Source organism: Buteo buteo, chromosome 4, assembly GCF_964188355.1.
Source record: "Buteo buteo chromosome 4, bButBut1.hap1.1, whole genome shotgun sequence".
NCBI classification, from domain to species: domain Eukaryota; kingdom Metazoa; phylum Chordata; class Aves; order Accipitriformes; family Accipitridae; genus Buteo; species Buteo buteo.
Window position 1 is genome coordinate 56,461,862 of NC_134174.1, and position 25,262 is coordinate 56,487,123.

Below are 25,262 nucleotides of genomic sequence, written 5' to 3' on the forward strand. Positions count from 1 at the left end.
AATAAAAGACCTGTGACCCTGCCCAACCTCCCTTCGAGGCAGAGCAGTGGCACTGGTTTCCTCATAGGGGTGGGGGAGATGAGGCACAGCAGGGTTAACCTGACTGATGGTAAAGGCCACGGTAAGGGTTTTAAAAAAGTGGTTTCCAACACTGCCCACATTCTACAGTTAAAGGGCTTCTTCTTACAGATCTAGCAGAGAAAGTTTGCTCAACAACTATCACTTCCACAAAGAAAGGGCACCAGGTCTGAGTGACAGCATAGTAACGTCTATCTGATTTAGGGGAGCTATAGATCCCTTTATTGCACCCTTCCTCTTTCCACAGCATTGCAACAACTGTCTTACATTACCACTGGGTATGGCATGCTGCATGTTCTCCACCACCGCTGCTTTGATTTTTTTTTTTTAAGCTCAGGTGGTGGACATGTGCTGCAGTGGAAGACAGTCTGTGTGTTATGTTGCACTAAGACTTTGCGATATCAAGAGGGCACCAGGCAAATGTACTTCGCACTGAAGCCATCTAGCTTGTGTGCGATAACTGGGACTGTTAAGTCAGCCCGTTCTTTGAATTTCCTGAAGTGCTTATTGAATTAAGTAACGATTTTGTTATTCAAAGGGTTTGTGTTCGTAAATGTGTATGTATGGGTATTATTTCCTTAGCGTCTGAATCAAGTTTATTCAGGTTTATTGGCAACCTGGGTGTTGTTAGTACATTCCTTTCTCATTATGCCATAGTCTATGAAAATCATCTCTAGCAAGAGCAGTACTGGAATCTCCCTGCTTCTGTGCTGCAGGACGCAGCCTGTCTTGGTGCATTATTTATTTCCCCTGGGAACTTCACGGCAGCAGCAGGAGAGAAAACAGCTCCTTCTCCAAGATCACAGCTATTCATCACCTAAGCCAAAGGAAAATGTCTATTAAATATCACCTGCATAAAGCCTGACAAGGTAGTAATTACTGATTCTGACCATGTATATACACACATACACACACACACACACACACCCCCATTGAACAGTACAAATTACTACAGGTTACAGTGACTGTAATTTACATTCATCTGCAAAATTTCCCTGGGATACAGGGAAAAGGCCTGAGTATTTTTCAAAGGAAGGCTCACATCCCAACAGATTATATTACATATCCACCATCCAATTCAGGATCTACTTTCTGTGCCACCTAAGATGGTATAAAATGATAACAGTATGATACATGTAAATGGAAAAGTCAAACCAAGACATTCATTTGATTTATATTAGGTTTTTTGATGCAGTTCAGCAGTTTGAAAGAGGAGGGAAAGCTAGAAGCACATATCGTGGCAACTCTGGCACATATTCATTGTTTGAGTATTGCTGCACTGCAGAAGGCTTAAGATCATTATCTTGCTAAAGGTAGTAATTTATTTGATAATGAGCCAAGCTCCGCTAACCTTACTCAGATGTTGGGCAGGACCTAAAGCTGTGAGCAGTGGAGTAACAGCACCACAGTTCCTCGCACGCTGGGACATAACCTGGCTCTGTGACATGGCTGCTACTGCAGCAGAAATTAGATATAATAATATTATTCCTAAAATGGACTCTAAGATCCCATCAGCAGGAGCAGGACAAGAGCAAGATTTGGGCTGAGAGTTAAATTCTAGGTGTCTTTCTCAGCTGCTTTCAGACATGTTAGAAGATCGAGGAATTATTTTATTCTTTCCACTAGTATTTCTAATCCATCACAAAACTAGCAATATTTCCTTAAACTACTACAAGCAGTAAATAAAAAAAACATCTTGCAAGATCTACAAAGAGAGAATAGGGATGCGATAGAGAGGCCATGGGTAGGCAGCAGTGAAACAGGTTTTAGTACAGCTTCCAGCTGTCACCTTCACAAGTAGCACAGGAGATGGCTGCCAACCTGGAGCACACAGAGGGATCAAGCTAACACTTAATGTAGAGAAAGCTGGAATGATCACCTTGCTCGAGTCCTAGGCCTTGCTGGGGCCCTACCTTTTATACTGCAAAAGATTCTGTAAGCCTAAAGGAGACTGCAGCAGGACAGTTTTTTAAGAGGCACAGGTCAGCGTGACCCAGCAGAGCAGGAGCATGAGCAGACCAAGGGGAGAAGGGAGTGGGGGACTCCCTTACACCCATGAATATTTCACACCTCCCAGCTACCATGCAAGGAAATGTGCAGGCAGATGGGGTCACCTCCTCACAGCTCACCATATGGTGTCCTCATCTACCCCCTTATACCTGACCTTATAAACATCTTAAATCTCTGTGATTTCTATAGCCTTCCCTGGGTATTAAGGTTTTTTTTTTAATAGCCTCTTCCTCCCAGAGGACTCAAATGTCAAGTAGTGAAAGATGTCAGACAAATTTTCAGCTAGGGAAAGATTTGGTGGTTGAGAATTAAAAGGCTGAAGAATAAAATATGAGGGGAAGAGAAATCAGAGATTAGGGCCTGGATTCTGCTGCTGGAACTGAAAGGCTGTTGGAATGCATGAGGGGAAGTTGTTTCTGCTAATGAACAAATGATGACTCTAGACATATTTGAAACTCATTTTTAAATACACCCAAATGTTCATGATTGGGAAGACAGCCATGGATCAGAACTGGTAAGCAGGTAATGGGAATTGTCCATTGAAGAAACCTGAGTGCTGTGCAGGGCCAAGTGTGTTTCTGTTCCCTTGTAGACTTTCCTTCAGAGCCTCTCTAGGGATTAATGGGTGCTGGACAGCCAGCATGGGAAGGGGTCACTTCTACCAAATACACAGGAGGAAGCGTCCCCTCCATGTCGCTCTCCAAAGCTGTAGGTCAGATTGGTAGCATAAACCATAATACTTGTGGTGGTAAGAGGCTGCAGTGGGCAGCGATGGTGATGGGGCTCCACAGGGCATTGCTTTCCTCCAGGAATCTTGGAGAATTCCTGTGTTTGGCTAGGGGAAAGGTAGATGAGAGGAATTTTCTAACAAGTGTGGCAGGCCATCATAATCCTAGTTGCAGAACTGTGAGGAAAAACTGGGACAGAAAACTGTTCTCAGTTTCAAACCACACTGGGGAATGGCAAGTTCAGCTTAGTTCCAGGATTATTGACTTAATTTTAGTTGCTTTCCGTAATTGTCATCTATTTTATTTTTTATGTAAACCATGTAATTGTACGTTATACACAGACCACTTGTCAGCTTTAGCTTCTGTCTCAGAACTAACTGAGCTCTTTATTTGGGTGTCTCTGTTAATCAGAACATTTCCATAGCTTAACTTTTTATGAAAATGGTAATGTTTCTTCCTCTTGAGATCACTGGCTCTACTGTAGTGCCAAACATGATCAAAGGTTATTGCTATTTGAAAACTGTTGTGTGATCTTTATGAACAAAGTAGAAAGACTCAATCCAATTTAAACTGAACAACTGTTCACATTATAAAACTATCATTTAGTTTGACAATAACAGGCAGAGAGGACGTTCTAAAAGAATATAGTAAAAATATCAGTTAGATAATTAAGTAATTGAGGACCGCATAGCGTTTCCTTATCACTGGAGAAAAAGAAGTATTTTTAGTAAGCTCTTGTTCCTTCTAATACTGCAAAACTGATGTAACTCTGAGAAGGCAGATTGGCTTCCAGGGTGCATCCCAGGATGTCAGCCCACTGACAGTGTCTGTAGCATCACTCGTGTTTGAGGCCATGAGGTTGTGATGGATTTCCATATCGCTGGGGAAATTACAAGACTTGCAGCTAGATAAATAGTATTTATGTAACATATTTGTAATATATATATAAAACACTATCTTAATATTAGTAAATTGTTAGACGAGTTTTACTTTCTTTAGTAGTAATCTCCCATTGATGATATCATCGGAGTAAACTGAGCAAAATTATATGCAAATACAGGACCTCATCCATGAGCACATGTTCACCCAACCATTATGTCTTCATGTGTTAATTAATATGTGTAACATGTTTCTAAACCAGAAAAAGCTTGTCAGGGCTGAAAATAGCTATTGTTTGGGGCGAGGAGGGTGTGCAGTTTATCAAACCTCTGTGGTGGTGGAGTGCCACCTAGTGATATTCTTCCTTACAACAGCGTGGTGTGAAAGGAAACACATTTCACAGGCCCCCCCCCCATCCCGAGCCTTCCTTTATCAATTCTTCTAATCGCTACCTTCCAGTGTCATTTTACACTTTCCAGAAGACATGTACTGTCATGGTTCCTGCCCCAAATTGCTTACATTCTCCTGGGTGATGTTATGATGAGATTTTACTTTATTTATTTATATCTCTGCTGTAGCCCATAAATCCTTGCACTCGGGAAGTGATGGCTTATCATTTTCATGCCACTACAGTTTAAAACATGCATTAAATTAACTGCCTGAGGGTTGTGACCTCAAATAAATCAGTGAGCAAATATTTCTTCTCTAGTAACCCTTTCTGCACACACACAAACACACCCCACTGATGTGAAACTCTCTTATGCAGCTGGTGAAACAGGTGATTCTGCTCATTTACCATAAAGTACAGGTGTCTCTTGAGCAAAGTCAGATATGCAGGGAAATAAATAACAATCTTTTCAATGAACTAAACTTTCTGAGTCTGGCTTGTTGCTGCCGTTAATGGAGATTTATTTGTTTTTATTTAAGGTGATTTATTTATTTATGCCATCTTCTGTGGCTGTGGGAGTTTTTTGCTCTTACTAGCAGAAAGGTTTTCCCAGAGCTGGGACCATGAGCTCAGCTTAAAAGGGAGCATTAAAAAGCGATCCCACTTCAAGAGCTTCACCTTGTCTAGAGGTTCACTCTATGACACAAATGCATCCTTTTTAGCCAGGACAGTCACAACACTGTTGCAGGATGGCAGATGTGGTTATTTCCACTTTACTGATGAATATAAAGCACAGGGAATTTTAAGTGGCTGGTCCCAGGCTACAGGAAATTCTTGCTAAGGTTAGAAACCCAGATGTCCTCTTGAGTGTCAGTCTAGATCCTCGGTCATGAATCTGTTGAGGCATTCTGTAGGTTTGCTGCAGAATTAATTCAAAGTAAACATTTGAGTCTTGACACAGATTTGTGTCCTGGTTGCACTTAAAACTATGTGCTATGAGTTGTGGTGTTTCAAGGTACGGTGGCTGACTTACCAAAAATGGGCTTTAGCATGAGTTATCATGGACTCCGAACACAGCCACCCTACTATATCTGCACTGCAGTTAGAGGTGCAGCTACCATGATGGTGAGCTCATCGAAGTTGAAAGAATTTAGCTCAAATGGCACTTGTTGTGAAGACCAGCCTGTACAGTCACCCTTAGAGGGTCTCACAGGACACAAATCACCAGGAGTTTGAAAAACATGGAACAGAATGGTTTGGGTTGGAAGGGACCTTTAAAGGTCATCTGGTCCACCCCCCTGCAATGAGCAGGGACGTCTTCAACTAGATCAGGAAGCTAATGGGAATGCCTCAATAAATGGATATAATTTTTGGACATATTTATGCTGTTACCCACAGCGCAAACATGAACCTAAAGCACAAAGGTAACTACCCCCCTTCCTAAGTTCCCACTCCCGTTTTGTTGTTAAAGCCATAAGAAGGAGTATAATAAATATCAAGGTTATATATTTAAGAGGTAAATTTGAAGGTTTTTTTATTTATCATATAATTTATTGTGTTTTTTTTAATTATGAGAATATTCCCTTCCTCCAGCAGTATTTTGCTAGCAAAATTAAAATCATACCTTCTGATATTTATATACATGTGCAGCTGTTTTGTTTTAAAGGTCTAGGAGTTTGGTCCTCTTGAGAATCTGAAATCCTAGAATCAAGGAATTTATCATGATCATCTTCCTGGTAATTTTATTATGTAAGAAACAGTACAAAAGAAAATGAGGGAAAAGAAGAGTGCAAAACTTAGAAAAGGAACTTTATTGATTTTTTTTTTCTTAGAAGTCTGCTTGGAAATGATTGAAACTACGTTTCAGCATGTAGGATATTTTGTAAATTAAGTCATACATATAGAGAATACATTATAAAATGTGTATTATTCTCCAGTTCTAATGGTAAAATCAGACCATTTGAAAGCATCCATTCGAAATTGCCTATTTTGCCATGTAATCAGTAAAATGAAGCGCTACAATTCAGGCTTCATTAAACCAGGAAGAGAAGACGTTTCCCATTGTCATTATTAGTTTCAAGTGGTACTTTAAGGTCATAATCAACATCCATTCTGCTAGGGAGCGTATACGTGGTACAATACATTCCCTGCCCTAAAAAGCTATATCAGATGAAACAATTTGTAACCCCATAGAGATAAAACCAGCTATTTCAGGGGTTGGCTGGGAGTGGAGCAAACAGCAGCAGCCGATTCTTGAGCAACGCGGAGCCACTGTCCTGCGTTCCCTGGTTCTACACCGCGGCGTGTACAAAACCATTGACACGCACAGGCAAGCCAGCGTGAACAGTCAGGTGCAATGAAACGACAGAAGCCAAATGTAATTTGTGCCCCCCAAACCGCAGAAATCCCCTTTTGTCACCTTCCACAGCACCCTGTCTCCCTCCCTGCCCTGAGGGGACGTTTGACTCTTCCTGCTGCACCTCGCTGCTCTCCTGACCGAGCAGCTCCTGGCCTTTCGTGTCAGAGAAACGCTCCCCCGTGTCGTTGATTAAAATCCCTGACGGCTGAATTTCAACAGCAAGATGGACAGCTGCGGAAGAAAACCCCGAGGCCGAAGGGAACGGGGGGTGGGTGGGGCTGGCTGACCAGGGCCTTGTACAGGGCCGCGACGGGCCTCTTCGAGTAGCCTCTGGGCCGCGGGCCCACACAGCGGTGCGGGCCACACGGAGCCAAACCCGGCCGCCACCGCAGCCCCAACGGCCCGGCCCGGCCCGGCCCCGCCCGCCGCCCGCCGCCGTTGCTACGATACGGCGCGGCGGCCTCTGCATCGCCGCGGCCTCCGGCCGCCACGGCCACGGCCCCCGCCCCGACCCCGACCCCTACCGCCCCCAGCCCGCCGGCAGCATGGCTGAGGTAAGCCCCCCCCGCCTCCATTCCCCGCCTGTTTTTTCGGACAGGACGAATGCCGTGCCTCAGAATAAGCCCAGCCACATCATGGGTGTGTCGTCTGTATCTATACACCGTCTTTGTGTGTCGAGTTACTCCTGCGAGCAGAGCTCAGTTAGATCCTGTGTTGAAAGCAGGAGCAATTGGGCTGCTTGTACGTAGGCAGTAAGAACACTTAAAATTTAGGAACACCTGTTACTTTTAAGATCATGGGTGTGATCCCCCCCCCCCCCCCCCCCCCGTAGGTATGCCATTACTGCTCTTCTTTTAACTCCACTTATGATCACAAACGTCAATGAGATCAAAACTGAGGGTTTGATGCTGGAGAGGAGGATGAAACAAGACGAAACCCAAATTCGTAGCTGTGGGCGCCAGAGCGGGTTTGAAGGGGCTACGCGCCAAACTTGGGCCATGCCACGCAGACCACCTTTCCATGCCAACAGAAGCGTGAGTTTTAATATTCAAGTTGCCTTTGCTGTTCTCCCATTGAAGTTTCTGACACAGATTCCCCCCCCCCCCCCCCTCAAATCAGAGCCTTGGCAAGGAGGGGAGGTTTGGAGCCGGTGCCTCTGCCTCGGTGCATCGCGCAGCCTGACCTTTCTTTCAAGTCATAAGGGTCTGTTTTTACCCTTTTAATGTCAGGTTTTCCACGTTGCATGAATTTAGATCCTCCCCTCTCCAAAACCAATGAAACGTGTCATTTTGCTCTCAGAATTTATTTTTTTTTTTTTAGAATTTTGAAAATTCTCACCTTTAAACTGTTTATGTTCAAATCGTGAGTACTAATCAGACTTTAGAGTGTAGAGAACTGGGAAGAATTGAGGCTAAAATACTGGGCTTCCTGAATAGTTGATGTATTATTTAAACACTATTGCAATGATGGTATTTTATAGACCTATCTTTAAAGTAGTTCTGGCTCAGTAGTACTCAGTTACAGAAACTCTGACTGTTACAGCTCAAATTATTTCAGTAAAATCAGGGGAGACCTGTTTGAAAAATAGCCTGCAATGTCCATATCATATGCTAGCAAGAGAACTGTTATTTCAGAAAATTTTGTCATGATTTCTTAGCTGTTACACACTCAGTATATTGCTTTTTTATATTCTGGGGTCGTAAGTGAGATGTTGAATTCCTCCTGTTTGTTGATTATCTATCTAATTTCATTCAGGAAAAGTCTGGCAAACCATATCTAGAAGAAAGTGCATTTGAAGCATTGGAAAAAGACTTCCAAGAAGTCATCAATCTACTTAAGGGAGATAAAACTCTGGAAAAATTCCGAATAGAATATGAGAAGCTCCATGCTGTTATGAAGAAATCTCATGAAAATGAAAAGCGCCTCATGGAGAAATGCAGGGAGCTGAATGCTGAGCTTGTGGTGAATTCATCTAAAGTAGCTGCTCTCACAAAGCTCTCTAAAGATGATCGGGGAACTATAGCATCAATGAAGACGGTAAAGTTTGGAATTGCATTAAATATGATCTGAAATTGCTAATGAAAAACATGGTAATAAGAAAAGCATCTACAAGAACACTTTATTTTATGTAGAGAACTAGCCAGAGGACTAAGTATAGAGCTGGCATCTCCAGTTCTTTGACCTCTGCTTTGCTACTGATTGCTTTGTTTCCCCAGCCTGGTATTTTTATTGGTCCCAGTCAAGTTCTGTGTTTATTTGCACTAAACCAACTCCATCAGCTTTCAAGTACTCACTAATAGTTTTAGTTTAATATTTCCTTCTGTAAAATAGCACATTTTCAACTTAATATACAGTTTTTGATTCATTAATATTTTTGAAGGGCTGCTTGGATGTTAAATATTGCCAGAACATAAAAAAAATCTGCTTACTTGCTGAAATATGGATTGTAGACCAGGGAAGTGTCATCAACTCATATAAATAAATGTTTCATGGCGTTTTTGAAAAGGAATCCTATATAGCATTTCAGTGTGATTTTGCCAATTTACTCTGATGTGTTCTTTGTTATTATTGATTTGCACTCTGTCGAATCAAAATGCTTGACTTGCCCCCCCCAAATTGAAGTTTTTAGCTTTGCAGTGAGGTTTGACTACCAGAAACCTAAAGCTGCCGAAGGATCAGAAGACTATATTTTGAACTTTTTTCCTTCTGATGGTTTAAAAACTTAGGCTGCGGTACCTAGTCAGGCTTTAATTTAGCATTTAGTTGAGAAACCTCCATGCCTTACAATAAAGTGTTTTGTTCCAATAAAGTAAATTCAGTGTAACAGTCCAGAGCGATCTATGAACACTACAGAAATAGAAGTTCTTTGAAATGAAGTTTCTTGTCCTTAGAATTATGAAGAAAATACACTCAGAATAAATATAAATAGCAATGCTGTCATCCTATGGCCGCAGCTTGCAAGTCCATGGTACTGCTCAAAGTATCCTCAAGGAGGAGGAAAACTGTGTATAAAATCTTGTTGATTTTCACTGCTGCTAATCAAAACCTGGTAAGTGGGTGTCAGGAACTGTGATGATTCTTATAATTTTCTTTCTGCTATTACATGGCAATACTCTGAGTGTGTACAGTAGTAGAGACAATCCTTAAAGATGTTCCCAAGCTGAGAAGACATTGTATTAGTAATCTCATAAAACTGAGGAGCAGAAGAGTAGGAAAAATAAGACCCTTTCCAATTTCAGCAGCTAATTTGAAGCTCAGGCAAGGTATGGCTTAACAATACCACCTACTATTGAAACAGCTAAGAGATTTTGTGGTGAAAAAGCTGCTTGACAATATGATCCTATTAGAAATGATGTGCAATGCACAACATGTGACATTTAATTTCTAGTGGTGTGCTGTGGGCCAAGTAAACAGCACTGATACTTTTTCAGTTTGGTTATGAGAATTAGTCTTTCCTTTAAATGTTCAGGAATGATTTGAATATTGTTTAAAATGTTCATGTCATGTTTTGGGGTTTTGTTTGGTATACCCTTCATATTTCATATTACTCTCCTTTCTGAAGGGAAGTTCAATTATGGTTGTAGCATTTCACTACAATTTTACTAACATTCAAAAACTGTGTTTCGGAAGTGCCCAAAGCAAGTGTTGAGGAAAGTTCAAGTGCTAAAATAGCAAAGAATGTATTCTTCAGCACTAAATTAAACAATCTGCTCCACTCTTTCATTATTTATAAAAGATAAGAGAATCCTAGTGGGACTCTTCCTGAAAAATGGTATAGTTGCTTCAAATTAAGGCCCTAAATCTTAGTGACTTGATGGGTCATCAGGGTAACAGGTGTACAGCCTTCCTCTTCTAGGTCATTGTTTCATATACAAATAAAAGTTGCAAGAGCAAAATTTTTCTCCATGTGAAGCCTGGTTGTGATCAGTAGGATTTGTTTAGGGGCAGGGGTTAACTACACAGATGAGTGGCTGGTAGGACCCAGGTCAGTAATAATCAATAGCTGTTAAATGTCTGATGGTTGTTCAGTGCTCTGTGTTGTAGTTTTAATAAATCGGATGTAATAGTCTGCTGTTTACAGTTATATCAAAGGAGCAAAGGGCCAAGCTGATCATGAAGGCAACACAATTCTCTTTTTCATTGACAGGGATACTGATCCACAAGGCTGCACTGGAAGAATGCTAGAAGGGGAATTTATAGGAGCTTGTACTGCCCTGCTTGGAATTACTGAGTTTTCAATTTCTGGGGGTATCAATCCAATACACTAAGAAAGCATTTCAGTAATTCTCAGTTTCCAAGCAGTGAAACTGACGTGATCTTTTGGGGTATTTAATGAAAATAAAGTAAGGCAGTCACACTTTATGAATTCTGCTTCACAATTTCCAGAGTTCCAGTACTTCTCAAAAAAATTTTTGAATTATTCTAACTGCAAACATCCAGTGTACTTCTATCTTTAATTATACAACAGACTGTAATGCATGCTACCTACCTAACCATGTACTGCAATTACCCAGTGATACTGAGCACTGCATTCTTTCAGTTCCCCTCTCCACTGAGTAATAATGTGAATATTTTTTCAATGAAGGCTTCCACCATCAAACATTTCCTCCTCTTTACTTTTGAAGTTAAAGGAAGCAATCTGTTGATCCACTATTCAAAGTAAAAGACACAACCAAGAAACGACTACAATGAAGCCCAGTTTTGCTGATGCTGAAGTTTGTAGCAAATTCTTATTTAGATTTTGCTTATTAATGGGGCCATCATCTGCCCCTGCTCCCTTTATTGATAAAAGTTGGTTTTATCCATACAGATTCAATACAATTGTTTTTACACATCAAAAGCAGGATAAAGTTAAAAAACCACAGCTTAGGGTGACCTGAAATCACTGCTTATCTGAATGGCCTTATTGACTACAGGGGATCATTTTGTGAATACTCAAAAGAACAAAATACTCACTGAAGCCAGTAAGACCTCTCAGAGAGCATATTGATTTTATTCACCAGTTCTATCTGGAAAACTCCAATCATAAAGATTTAATTCACCAATTTTAATCACAGTCTAATCAGCCAGCAGGAAGCTTTGATTTAAGTAATCAGCTTTACTCTTATTTTCCAGTTGCATTTTTTTAGAGAAAGGTTGGTTACCTCTTCTTGGTTGGCAAATCTGAAACATGTTTATTTACAGCTATATTTTATGCTTTTCTGCCAGTCAAGATGATACACTATGTCTTCATGCCATTATTTCAGCCTACTGTGCATTTACTTAAATTTCATAATTGAACATTTTTATGTAAGATAATAATGAATGAAAAATTTATTATTTACTAGATGATACTTAATACTTTATGTGTGATCATTGCTGCATTTGAATGGAAATTAGTACTCAGAATGTATAAAATGTGAAAATTGACTTTAATATTTAAAACTGTCTAAATATGCTTGATATGTAAGTGAAAAGCACATTTTTCAAACTAAATTTTGAACTAAGTAATTTATTAAGTAATGAAAATACTGTTTGTAGGTAGTGAATTTAATTGACTATAATCTCCTTTAGAATTTCTGAACAAGTAAAGCCTACCGTTTAACTCTTTATTAATAGGTTGGGAAAAAAAAAAAAAAGAGCAAACATTCCTGATCTTTAAGTTCCAGATGGTTTCTCAAATTTGGATATGCTGAACTAGTTGAATAAATAAAATGAAAATGTATTCCCTCTCCAGTTTGAAGAGGCTACAGATGTTATATTTTGTGTTATCTTTTCAGCATTTTCTGGTAGCTTGCTACTTCTGCTAGTTCAATATCTTGAATTTTTAATTTAGGCAGTAAACAGCTAAGTACTACATTTATTTGGTTTAAAAGAGTTCAATAAATATATTAACAATATACCATAATATAGGTGTCATCATTTTGAGTTTAAAGTTAAATGGGTTTTTTTAGAACCAGGGATATTAATTTCAGCAAAGACCTGCTGTAAACAATTTGATATAAATGAAATTATTTTATATTCTTCATTGTGAAGGTGTTTTTAATTTTTTTTTTCCCTGCCTCATTTTCATATGATGCAAGTAGGAGTTGAAAGGGACCTTACCGCCTGATGTAATGATACTTCTGTCTGGCTCTGCTTAGGGAGACCCTAGAGCTAATGTAGAGCTGCACAGCCACACTTGGATTCTAAATCTGTATGAGTCCATCAAGCCCAGAACTCTGCCATGAGCCAGCTGAGAAAAGAGCATGAGAGAGAGGACATCATGCTGTGATTTGCAGCTCAGGGACTTCTAGTGGCAGAAGTAGTGTCTTCATTATTTACTGAGTCTTTGGGAACTTTTCTTCCAGTCCAGTCGCTTTCTGAATTTATGCATTTTTATAGCACAGGATTCCAGAACTGGTAGGAGCTTGGTTTCAACCTGGCAAGGAATAAGTCTGCTGTATTATTCTTAAGGATCTGATTCGAGGAAGAGAGATGCAGAGGAAGTTAAAAAATCAAGTGAACCCTCCTCCCCTATCCTGTTTGTGGATATCAAACCCTGGGCTTGAGAGGCACACGAGTCTGTCATTCAAGTAATTCCATGTGCTGAAATTTGGCATGAGAATTGTGGCTTGTCTAAATATGTAGTTAAAATCAAAATACACTAGGTGCTCACAGATTAAAATGAACAAAGAGGGAGATAAGCACAGAGTAACATCTTTTTCTCATCCAAATCAAATTGGATGTTCATTGTCATAACAGCTAATAAGATTTTTACAGACATAAGTGAGCTATTTAAGTAGATGGTACCTTTGTGGGCACTGAATTTTCAGTAAATTTTTAGATATTAGTGGGACTCAGATGACCAAAACCTCATAGAGTGAGATTTGATAATGTTAGGATTGATGTTTCTTAGAGCTTTTGTATAAATTGACATAGCCTGAATGGCTCAAAATGTTTGCTATACCCTTGTCCAAAAGAAAAGACAACTGCTGAGGAAAACTGTTGTGAATCTAAGCATGAAAAGGCATGAAATTCTATTTTCTTAATTAACCAAAATGCAAGGCAATTAATTTTTAATTTGTCGTTCATTTTAAACCCAATTTAATTTATGTAATTGTTTTCCATTTTGTTCCTAGGAGATTGAAAAGGCCTGGAAAATGGTGGATACAGCCTATGAAAAGGAACAGAAGGCGAAGGAAACAATAAATTCACTGCAAGAGGAAACTGCACGCCTAACTAATTTACTGGAGCAAGGATCTGGACCATCCCTGGGACAGGAGTACAAGTAAGGTTTCCCCAGGGAGGGGAAAAGCCTGATCTGATTTTTTATCATTCTACACCTTGTTTAGCTGTTTAGACAGTACAAAGACACTGGAAAACAGAAGGAGAGGTCTTTTCTGCCTTTTGCTTTTCTCATGAGTGCACATTTATTAGTCTATGTGTTTATGCAGTGAGCAAGTACAGAATCAGGCTCTGAGTGAGTTCATTCAGCATTGGCTTAAGCTGAGAGATCAAATAAAAATCGGTATTACGCACTTCCTCAGTATCTGTCGTATTGTTTTATCTGACTAGCATTTCAACATACTCTGTCTTTGAGAATAGGATCCTGTCAATATTTTTACATGTGATGGCAGCAAGGTCAAGTGAATAAGTCAAGGAAGCAGGAGACGTGATTTCACTTCTGTTCCCAGCTTTGTTATAAGGCATTATCACTGTCTGTATTCTTGTTTGCGTTCTATATTTATGCATTTTCAAGACTATGTTTTTTTTTTGCTGAATACTTATGCATAGAGGGACCTAGTCTCAGGTGGACCCTCTAGCTGCTACACTGTGCAAATAATAATGATCCTCAAAAGCTGCTCAAAAGCCCTCCAAAAGCTATTGTTTGTAGTATCAGGTCCTCAGACAGTGCTTATGCTGTAGGATTAAGTGTAAACTCAAAGATAAGATTAAGTATATTGTCCCTATGACCTGTGCACTTTCTATCAGACTGCTGATGGTTTACCCAGCTGGTTCTGGCTTGAAAATTTCACACAGTGTAAGGTATTTATTTATCTTATGCATTCAGGATATGCTCATCTCCCCATGCACTGTGTATCCAGGCTGCATAAACAAGACTTGTGTCTGTGAGCAAGGCCTTTAGTGTGCTCAAATATTTCCCCTTCAAGGAATGTGCCAGCACATAAACCACCTGGATGCATGAGAAATCCACTCCTTCACCTTCTGTCCCTGAAATGGTCTGGACTTGTGTAACAGGTTTTCTTGGATCTAAAAGCTTGGTCATTAAGCCTTCCCTAGTATAACTCTCCCTAAAGGCAGCTCTCTGTGGCTGCTTTTTGCATTTTCCTGCAAGAGCCAGGAGCTGTTACCTTGCCAAGACCTCACTCCTGCTGTTTCCAGCTGCTGCCCAGGCTGCTGAGACCTGCTTACTTAAAATTTCTCCTTAAAGTTCCTTCTGTATTGCCCTCCAGTTCCATGCTTAAATACTCCGTCCAGTGACAAGGCCATGGGACTAGACAAGTCCTTATAGTCTTTTAAAACTGTAAGGCTGGTTTTTAAGGTTGAGCTTGAACCCACACTGCTTGGACTTTTCTTTCAGATTGTAAATGTGTCCAAACAGGGAGTCTGTTTTATTCTTATATTAGGTGACTGTAAGGCATAACCTAGCTAGATGCCTAGTCAGGTAAGCTGCAGAGAGACTGGTTACAACACTGTAACATTTTTGGTCCCTGAGTAATTTTGGAATGGGTGGAGAGGAAGGAATTTTGTTCCCTGTTACCTTTTGGGAAACTGAAGGTTTCTTCAGACCCATGAGGGTGTGATAAAACAAGAAAGAGTGATTTATTGGACTAGGTTAGCTTTTAAAGCTGCCTATGTTGACAGTGACTAGAATCACAGTGGGTAGAGCATATAATTCAATTGACCAGCAGAGCCTTATTCCAAGAGGAGTTTAAATTGAAACAAATTACTTTCAAACTCCTGTTTCTCACAAAAGATCTTGCTCTGGCGTAGGAGGAAGTACAGAAATGGCCTGTGACACTGCTTGACTATTATTTCCTTGCTTTCAGTATCCAGGATTTGCTAAAACTTAAAGAAGACATAACAAAGGAGCGAGACCAACTGTTGTCAGAGGTCGTGAAGTTACGTCAAAGTCTAACTCAAGCCACAGAGCAGCAGCAGGATACAGAGAGGGCAAAAAATGAGGCAGATCAAACCATTTTGCAGGTCTGTACAGATCACCAGGTGGTGATTTTAGGCTTTGTCCTGAACCATTCTCCACTCTTGCAAATGATCTCCATTGACTAGTATGCTACTACCTGGTCTTTCACATCTCAAACATTTTCAGGAGTGCTCAGAAAGGAGTCTGTTGTGAATGATTTTTATATTTTTCTCTAATTCTAGGCTATGTCCTTTGCAAAGTGTATTGTCATGTACCAGCTGCTTGCATAGCTTCCCAATACCCTGAATGAGGCCAAGGTTCCTTTGCCTGAGTCATAGTTATCTCTCATACTGGACGTGTAGGTTTTTTTCTGCATTGTAAATCCTTATGCCTCCAAAGAACCACTTAAAACATAGACCTGGAATGGAGGTCCTAGGTCCCTTGCTGTTGGCTGTGGTTGTCATATGATGCCATACCATCATTTTTAAGAATGTACCAAATTCTGACATAAAAGAGAATTAGGCTATTTTCTCCCCTACTTATGGGAAGCTTTTCCAGAACCTAACTTTTCTAATGGTTAGAGACCTCCTACTTTCTTCTTCACATGGATTCCTGCCTGCTGTTTTTGAGCTTAAATAATTTTTCACCTCACCAATGTCTGTAGAGAGCAGTCATATTCCATCTCAGCTTTACTTTTTTGTCTCCTCTTTAAGTTAGGTACTGTTTTTGTGACCATCTTGAGTAGACAGCTCTTCTTTACTGATCAATATGTATAGCTTCCTTTAAATGTGTATAGCAGCTAGAGATACAGAAGACTGAACATCAATAGGATACTCACTGAATGGAGAGAAAGTAGAAAATAATGGAAGATGCAATACAGAACTCTGATACATCAAAATATAAAAACATAATAATGAGGCGTAAGAGAATTTAAAGCAGAATATAGATAGGGGCTGGAGCAAGACAACAGGAGAAAGGAAAAGCAGAAAAGAACACTTAAAGAACAGAGAAGAGATAGAAGCAGCATTTTGCTTACAGTTTTGTATTAATCACAAATAGGAAAATAATGACCAGCCTAAGTTTCATGCACAGAACGCATGTCTGTTTCTAAAGCAGATGGATGGGAATGTATTATGAGAGAATATAAATCTTTGCTTTTCTGACAGCATTGTGGGCATGGGAGAAAAGAGAGAGGATTGAAACTCCCGTCAAAACTTAGTGAATCTTGCCAGCCTTAATCTTCTGATACTCACTTCATCAGCCCTTAAATTTATGGGATTGTTACAGCGTTTGTAACCACCTCCCATTCTCCCAGTATGAAATTATTCTCCACTTCAGACTGCTTAAATGACAATGTCTTTTTGAAGATCCTCTTGAAGACCCTGTCAGTTCTGGCAACTTTTCATCTGTGGGCTCAGAGGGAGAGGAATCTTTCAGCAAAGAACATCTTTCAATTGCCAGTCTCTGGCTGAACTGAGTATTTCCATGCGGATCAGCCCCCTGTGTCTCCTCTCTGCTGATTCTGCTCCATCACATTTCGGGGTAGGGAGGGAGCAGAAGTTACAAGACAGTCTATTAAACATGAGAGAAAGCTCCTCTTTCAAAGTTCCCACAGAGGAACTTTGAGAGCAGAAAGATTGAGAGCAGTTGTGAAAATGAACATTGGTCTGATATCTCTCTCTTTCCTTTAATATCAGTGTAATAAGTGTTTCTACTGGTGAGATAGAAAAATCAAAATAAAAATCCTTCCAATACAACATCAAGCCCTAATTTGTTTTAATGCTGCATTCAGAAAGTACCACTTTACAGGTAACTTACAACTGAAAATACATTTGTGCCACTGCACCTCCAGAGCAATGCTTTTATGTCTGAACTGTATCAGACCTTTCTGTGTGGGTGAAATGACTGTTGCTTAACAAATTCTTGTCATCAGTAACTAGGTTCCCTCATGCAGGATTTTTTGTTCAACTGTTAGAGAACATATTTACTTCTGAGAAGATCTGGCATAATGCATGTAGCAGTGGGTACAGTAGTATAGAAGCTGTTGTTTTTAAAATCAAGTATAGTGGAAGGAGAGGTGAGAGGCCTTGTTTTCCTGAATAAAAGGCAGCAGAACTTAAAACTTTTGTCTTTATTATTATAGCTTCAGCAAGAAATCCAGCTGCATCAGAATGAGGCATCACGAGAGGCTCGAAAGAAGGAAAAAATGGAGAAGGAGCTGAAAAATCTTCTAGCTGAAATGGGTAACAAGCAAGCTGAGATCAAGAATTTACAGCAACATATTCAGAGGAACAAAGAGGAACAAGTGAAAATGGAACAGCATCTAAAAGAGCAGAAGGTAGGGTACATGGCCCACTGTATTCATCAGGTCTAAGGTTAGGGTCAGATGTCAAAATAAGAAGAAAATGGGTTTTCCTGAAGGGAGAGGGAGGGTGATTATTTTAAGTCAATAAATGTTAATAAATATTTATTTTTATATAAATATTACTTTACTAATAAGTAAATCTTTAAAGCTTGTTGGCAGATTTCAGATAGATTTCTTCACAGAAATCAGTAGTGGATCACAATGATATTGTTAGAGATCATCTTGAAAAAATCACAGCAAATGAGACAAAGTCCGTGAAGAGCATGGATGATCTAATGACAGTAACAGGAGACTGCCGGGTTGGACTTCTGACGTATATTGCCAGTTTTGCCACTGATTGACTGTAGTGGCATTGGTAAAGTCATTTTACCTCCGACCCTTCTTTCTTCTCTGTCACAATAATTTTTTTCTATCTCTCAAGCTCGTGGAAGAGTTTCTGTGAGGGAGCAGAGAACTGTCTTCATAAACCTTTTTGATTGATTTTCCCCATTCTGTTTCTAAAAACTTTATGTGGAAATGTCCTAACATAGTGTTCTGTGAGTGTTTGAATTTTCAGGTTTTCAGTCCATTTCCCCTGACTTTGAGAAACTCTCAGAGAAGCAATTTCAGTAAATGGCAGGGGAGATCTCATCACTGTAAAACAGTCCTACCTCAAGGGAAACTTCTCTGAGAGTTGTGTGTATCTTGTAGATTTATGACTTTTATGGCTTTTTCTTCCCTTCAGGTCCCTGAATTTGTGAAGGTAGAGGTCTGTGACAATTTTTTGTCAACATAGAGTCTTAGTAAAATACTTCACATAAAGAGATACAGAGAAGACTTGATTATTTCTTTGAATATCACTGATTTGATGCAGCTTTTGAGGGCAGCTCCATGATCTGCCAGGACAATCACATTGTTTTTAAATAGGATATCTACAATTCCTGGTTCTGTTCCATTCTTTGTCCTCCTTTCTATAGTACCTTTCAACCTTTCTAAGTGCAGATTTTAGGGGCGTTCAATTGTCCAAACTACCCTGGAAACCAATAGTTCACATAAAGTGCTGTGCCTAGGCTAATGAACCAGACTACTGCACTGGCTTTGTTGCCTGTGTTGGCTTGAAGGTGTCTGTGGAGACCCTGCATTGTCTTTTGCAAAAAATCTGTCCAAAACACCAGCTGTCTAACTGTGCAAGAGTCAGGGTAGACATCTGCAAGAGAAGGTGTCTCAGCTATTGCAATGTCATTGGGTTATTTTTTCTCAACTGAATTGTAGTTGGCTGTTATGCCGGCTCTTATTCCACTGAAATTTCTAATAAAATATCCTTGCTTGCATGACAGTGCTTTCAGCTACTATAGACTTCATCCCACCCATGTCCAAGTCTCAATAAAGAATCACCTGAAACACAGTGTTATCCTGACATTTGCAACACAAGAAACAGTATTCCTTGTTTTCACGTTGTCTTTGCTTCTGCATGCATTCAGAAGAGGGAGATTCTGCTTCTCTTCCTTCAATGTTTGTTAAGGGCATAGTACATACTGACTTCATCAGTTTATCACACATTAATGCTTGAAGTGAAAAATATGATGGTTGTGCTTTCCTCACTTATGGAGTAATATCTGTTAGGGGAAGTCCCATCAAGCAGAAGAAAAGACTGGCAGCTCCAGTATTGAGGTATATGTTCTCCATAGAAACCATGAAACTGCTGTTCCAGGCTTTTGACTGAAGACATATTAGAGAGGAAAATGGTTTGTGTCCTGGTCTCAGCAAACCATGTGCCCAGAGAAATGTTATCAGCATATTAATGTAGGATTTGCTTGCTAAGAAACAGAGCTCCCCTGCCCTGTGCTGATTGAAGTAATTTGAATCTCATATTCATTTTCAGTAATTATAAGTAGCAAGTTGTGTTATGTGATGCTTGCCAAATGCCTAACAAGAAGTAAAATATTTATCTACCACCTGCAAGAGAGACCTGCTAAGCTCCCAGAAAAAAAATGACACTGTGTTATTCATTAGAAATTATAATTTCCACTAGTCAATATGAACATGTATCATATTTCACATTAGTAATTTCATCAGCAATGAAGAGTGGTTTTTAACCAGACAACAATCTGTAGCAGCTTTTATCTCCTGGGGAGATGGAAGGCTCTGTCTTCATGTATATGTAGAAATTGTAATGAGATTAAAAAGAATTAATAGGATTGTTCTTTAATCTAACAGATCTTGAATGAAAGAGCTGGTAAGGAACTTGAGCAATGTCAGATGAGAAATAATAAGCTCATGCAAGAGAGCGAGCAGCACAGTGTGATGTTTGAAGAGGTGATGCAGGACATCCAGCAGAAGACAGCGGAACTGAAAGTAAGTACCAGAAGGTGCATGCATCTTATTAGCCATATCACTCTGACGGCAGTCTTACCACTTGGGACAGGTATGACCTCAGTTCTTGAACTGATAGTTCCCTATGGGCAGTTTTGGAGGAAATCTGAGGCGTTTTTAGGAATAGATCTGGCTGTCACTGGATGTCATTCTTTCTGTGGCAGTACCATGGTGCAGTCTCTAACCCTGTCACCCGACAGTGTAGCACCTGTCCTGCTGGAGGAGCTGTGTTTCATAAAACACATAAAGCAAAATGCTCAACACATTGTGTTGATGAAGGATGCATGGTACTTTTGACAAGCATAAGGTCTTTTTTCGATTGTGAGGTCTTCAGATAAGAGCAACAACTTTCTTACAGTGATTAACATAAACTGAATGTTGCCAAAACCCATTGAAAAATGTTAATAAATTATAACGATAGTGTCCTGGATAGCTTCCACTGAAAGGAGTTGCTTCCAACACTAAAATTTCCCCCTCACAGCATCAGTTGGGGAAGTTAATTATAAGTAACCAAGATGGTGTTTACTTTTTGACCTAAAGGGTTTTCTTGCCTGACTTTACATTGTTTAACAGTTGTTTTGTACCACTCAGAAGCTGGTGAGTTTCAGTTGGGGAAGGAGTAAATGATTTCTGCATATGCTTTTTAGGGTACTTTGAGAGCATTTGTGATAAACGGTAATGTATAAGTGTTAGATGTTATTACTCTGTCTACCATATCTTGCATTTGTATCATCATTGGGGATAAAACACTAAACATTAGAAAATTCAGGTAGAAAATCATTATCTTCTCAAAGTTTAGTCAAGTATAACCAATTCACCTAAATAAAAATGTTGTTTGCCAATAGAGAGCTTTTTTTTTTTTAAATAAAGGGAACTGTTAGTCAGAATGATTAAAACTAACCACTCACAGATTAAAAGCTCAGTTCACAACTAATATAACACAGATAATTCTGATTTGGATCCTTAATGCGCTGTATGGTAGGAGCTCATTTTCTCGTATATTTTGTTAGGCAGACTGGAGCATCTTTTTCTTACCTATTTGAAAAAAAAATTACTGTCTTTTCCAGGTTATCTGGTTTTATCATTACTTCTAGCAACACCATCATTTTTTAAAACTTTACAATGTGTTCAAATGTGACTTACATTTGGGGCTCTAGAGTGTCAAAAGGAGGATTTTGATTCTATGATCTTATCCTAACTTCAAGAAAAGTTGATGGAACTTGTAGAGTCATGCACACGGACTTCTGGGAACAAAAAAGTAGAAGATACTGCCCGCTTAGTAATTAAGCCTATTGCTAAAGTTTCTAAGCAACCCAGTCATGATTTGAGATGGCCTTTTTGTGGGCCCTGTGCTTGCAGTTTCATCCTGCAGTGTTCTGAGTGCCTCCACTATGGCGTTGGGCAACCCAAACTGTGAAAGTACTCATAAATCTCCTGAAGGTTATTGTCAGTAAGAATTGAGGAGTTTCACATCCTCCCAGAGGATACTCACATAGCAGGATTCACCATCTCACAGAATCTGTAGCTGAGCTGTAAGTGGAACACTGTAGTCTGTGATGGCCGTAAAACCTAACTGTGGCACTGAATTATATGAGGAAGTTATATTTACTTCTTAAAAGGAAAGAGACTAATTTCTGTTGTGATTATTGGTTGTGTTTCCTAGTAACCAATTATGCAGTGTTTTGATTGATTATTTTCTCCTCTGATTGTATAGCAAATGAGATGAACTCTACATTTTGCTTTTTCTTTAAAGCCATAGGTTATAAAAGAGATGGGGATAATAGATACCTGCTATTAGGGACATGCAATCAGACACAGTACAGATATCTTTCTCATCACAGTCACTGTTCCTAATACTTCAAAGGAAATTAGAGCTGCCCATGTTTAATCTGCAGGACTAATTGGGTAGTGATGTGTGAGGTTTGCAGCTGAGGATTCTTTATTGATTGTCTTCAGCCCTAAAGCATAAGATTTGATTATCATTTTCCTTTCCCTATCTGGCTTTGTTTAAATTATTTTTAATATTGTTCAGTTAACTAATTATCATCTCTCAGGTGACCCACAGCATTTAGATATTTGCTTCCTGAATTTCATGGAACAAACATATACCAAGTACAGAGGCATTTTCTTTCTGTGAATACTTTCTCTCCCCTTTCCTTCTTGCTGTTCTGTAGGCCAGAGATGATGAAGTGGCTCAGATGCGCCTTGAAATTTCAAAGCTGAACAAAGTAAGAGATGTTCTCCAGAATAAGCTGCGTGTTGCAGAGGAACAAAAAGTTGATGCAGGACATGAGAGAAACACCCTAAAAAATCAAATATCTGGACTGGAGAGAGGTTAGTGCCTAACTGATGGGTGGATCTGTCTTCTGATTTGTAATTTATTCATTCAGGGTACATCCTCCTGTTAGGATCATTCTCCTTTAATGTCTAGTATGAGACTGTATAAATGACAGTTGGAATCTACAGGAGCATTTTAAAAACCTTGCAGGCTTACAGAATTTTCATAATGTAGCATATGTGGGGTGAAAATACAACAGACATAACTGAACTTTGGGGTGTGCCAGTTTGTGCCATGTCACATAGAGAGCTGTCTACAATGCACCTTCATTGCTCCTGCACTGACCTGTGAGAGAGAATCAATCTTGGAGCTTGCTGAAATCAGACATGGTTAGGGGACACTTTTTTCCTGATTTGATTCTGCTGAATAGTTATAGCCTGGAAATGTATATGTGCAAGTTAGCTGATAAACTTAGTTTTGGTATGTTTAGAACTTCAGTTGGTCATTGTGGATACTAGAGCTGTCCAAGCATTGACTTTGACTTGTTAGCAGATCTGGAAAACTTTAAGAAGGAACTTTCAACATTTTTGACAGATGGAAATTTTGGAAGAAAATGCCTTCGGTCTAATAAATTATTTTAACTTTAAAAAAAACCTTCTGGGGTATTGTTGAGCATTTAAAACCATTTTCTTTTTTTAAACTTTAAAATGCAAGTAAATTTCAAAATCAAATATGCTTTGAAATAAAATTAGACACATTTTCAAAGTGATTTTCAGAAAAACCCCCAGTTTTATGATTTATTTATTTTTTTCTAAAATAATATTATGAAGCTGGCAAAATATTTGAGTTGATGAGACTTTATTTTTTGGGGCAGAAAAAAACTTCATCTCGTTCAAGTTGATATATACTGGCATAAATGCCTCTCCCTGCTCTTGCTTGTTTCTAGCTTGCATCCTGAAGAGACTGCATGTATGAGATATGAATCATTCCATATAACTGTATTTATGGGAAGTTGTGTCTGTTTTTCATACATCTCTGTGAGGGTGGAAGAGCTTTCCCACAAGAGTTTTGCTAGTAATGCTTAAGGTCGTGCTCTGTACTAGAAAGGAGAAAGGAATTTAGGAAATTAAAATCTGTACTGGAACGCCTGAGAATGCAGTGCTAAGATCTGTCAAATATTGCAAAAAGACATGTCATTAGTAGCCAATGTACTGCATTTCCTGAGCTGCTGTGTTAGTGTAACAGGTTTTAATTAATCTTAAAGTATAGTGAAAACATGTCTCCAATTTTTAATATCTTTTTAACAGTATATGTCCAGTGTTAATCTTGACCCATAGCAAGTAGTTTACCTCCACTGAAGCCAGCAGAATCTCACTGCTTCAAAGGAGAACTGGACTTCGCATAGAGGGATTAGAATAATTCTGAAAGTCACTGTTTGTGAAAGTGCCTCAATTTTTGGATGCTCACACTGAAGCTTCTTAAAAGGCTCTGATTTTCAGTGTTTTCAATTAGTTTGATTTCTAAAAATACAACTTCTTTGTGGTATCTTGGTTTGAACACCCAAGTATAATAAGTCCTCATACCCTTAATTACTGTACCTGAGTTTTTCTAAGCTCTTCTAAGTACCCAAATAAGTATTAACATCATTAGCTGATACCTGTGGTTGCAAAACCTGGTCATAGCTAATTGAACTGTTCATATAATGTTAAGGCTTTTTAAAAAGTCCACTAAGTTGTTTCTGCATTTTTAACAGCCATACAGTTTGAACCCAGGATTTATTCTCTTTCCTCTTTTTCTCTAGAGTTGGAGGCGGCCAAAAAGCAGGCGGAGATTGACAAGAAAGCTATAGATGAGCTTGTGAGGGAAAGGGACATGCTAAGCAAGGTGAGCTTGCACTGGGAATACTGATAAACAAATCTCACAGCTTGAGAGTTAAATGTCTGTAGTTTAAACACTCACAGCGGCACAGAAATGTTGTAGAATAAATAACATTAAATAAAGCATTCAGATTTCCTTAAGCAGATGCTCACACTGCTTCCTTTCTGTGCATTGAAATAGCATTAGTATCCATAAACACACAAAGGATTTCTAAATTTTAACATATAAACCGCTAGGGAGTTAAAAAATGCTATGTGTGTTCACTTTTATTGAAGACCTGTTTTTTGATATCCAAAGAATTCATTACATCTGTGCTTTTACACTCTGTAGCATATGAAGTTTCATATTAATCTAGGCAACTAAGTCTTTGCTAGTAAAAGAACAAACCAAAATATTGATGCACCATGTAGTAGCTTGGCAGGCTGTGTTAATGTTAATCCTTGCTTTTAGGTCCATTTCTCATACTGATCATTTTCCATCAGCCCAAGGTTCTTGTACTGCAGGATAGCATCTCATGTTTATGGGCATTCCTGAAGTGTAATCTAGTAAATTCAATGCTAAAAGATGATTTCTGAGGTGCTTTACTTGGTATAGATTCACTGTCCTGTGTCTTGACTCTAGGAGAGGCTCAGATCTGGCAGGTAACAAATACCTGCTTTGTATAGGGAAAGAAATTTCAAAGTGGGACCAGAAGGCTGATTTTTTTTTTTAAAGATGGTATCTTGGTGTTTTCTGTTTAAACCTTATGCATAATTTTAAACGAAGCTTGGTTAATGTCCAGTTTGAACTTGCTGTTTAGGACATGAGAAGGAAGGGTGTTTGG

At 39.2% G+C, this 25,262-nt stretch overlaps 1 protein-coding gene across 1 annotated transcript in view; it reads left to right on the plus strand.

Annotated features, from left to right (window-relative positions):
* The first annotated feature begins 6,893 nt into the window (after positions 1–6,893).
* CFAP58 (cilia and flagella associated protein 58) overlaps positions 6,894–25,262 on the plus strand; it is a 59,647-nt gene continuing 41,278 nt past the window's right edge. The window contains exons 1-8 of the mRNA XM_075026973.1: positions 6,894–6,996; positions 8,198–8,479; positions 13,543–13,691; positions 15,475–15,631; positions 17,710–17,904; positions 20,128–20,265; positions 22,458–22,617; positions 24,363–24,445. Coding sequence (XP_074883074.1) covers positions 6,988–6,996; positions 8,198–8,479; positions 13,543–13,691; positions 15,475–15,631; positions 17,710–17,904; positions 20,128–20,265; positions 22,458–22,617; positions 24,363–24,445 — 1,173 coding nt within the window. The 5' untranslated portion in view covers positions 6,894–6,987. The remainder of the gene's footprint in view (positions 6,997–8,197; positions 8,480–13,542; positions 13,692–15,474; positions 15,632–17,709; positions 17,905–20,127; positions 20,266–22,457; positions 22,618–24,362; positions 24,446–25,262) is intronic.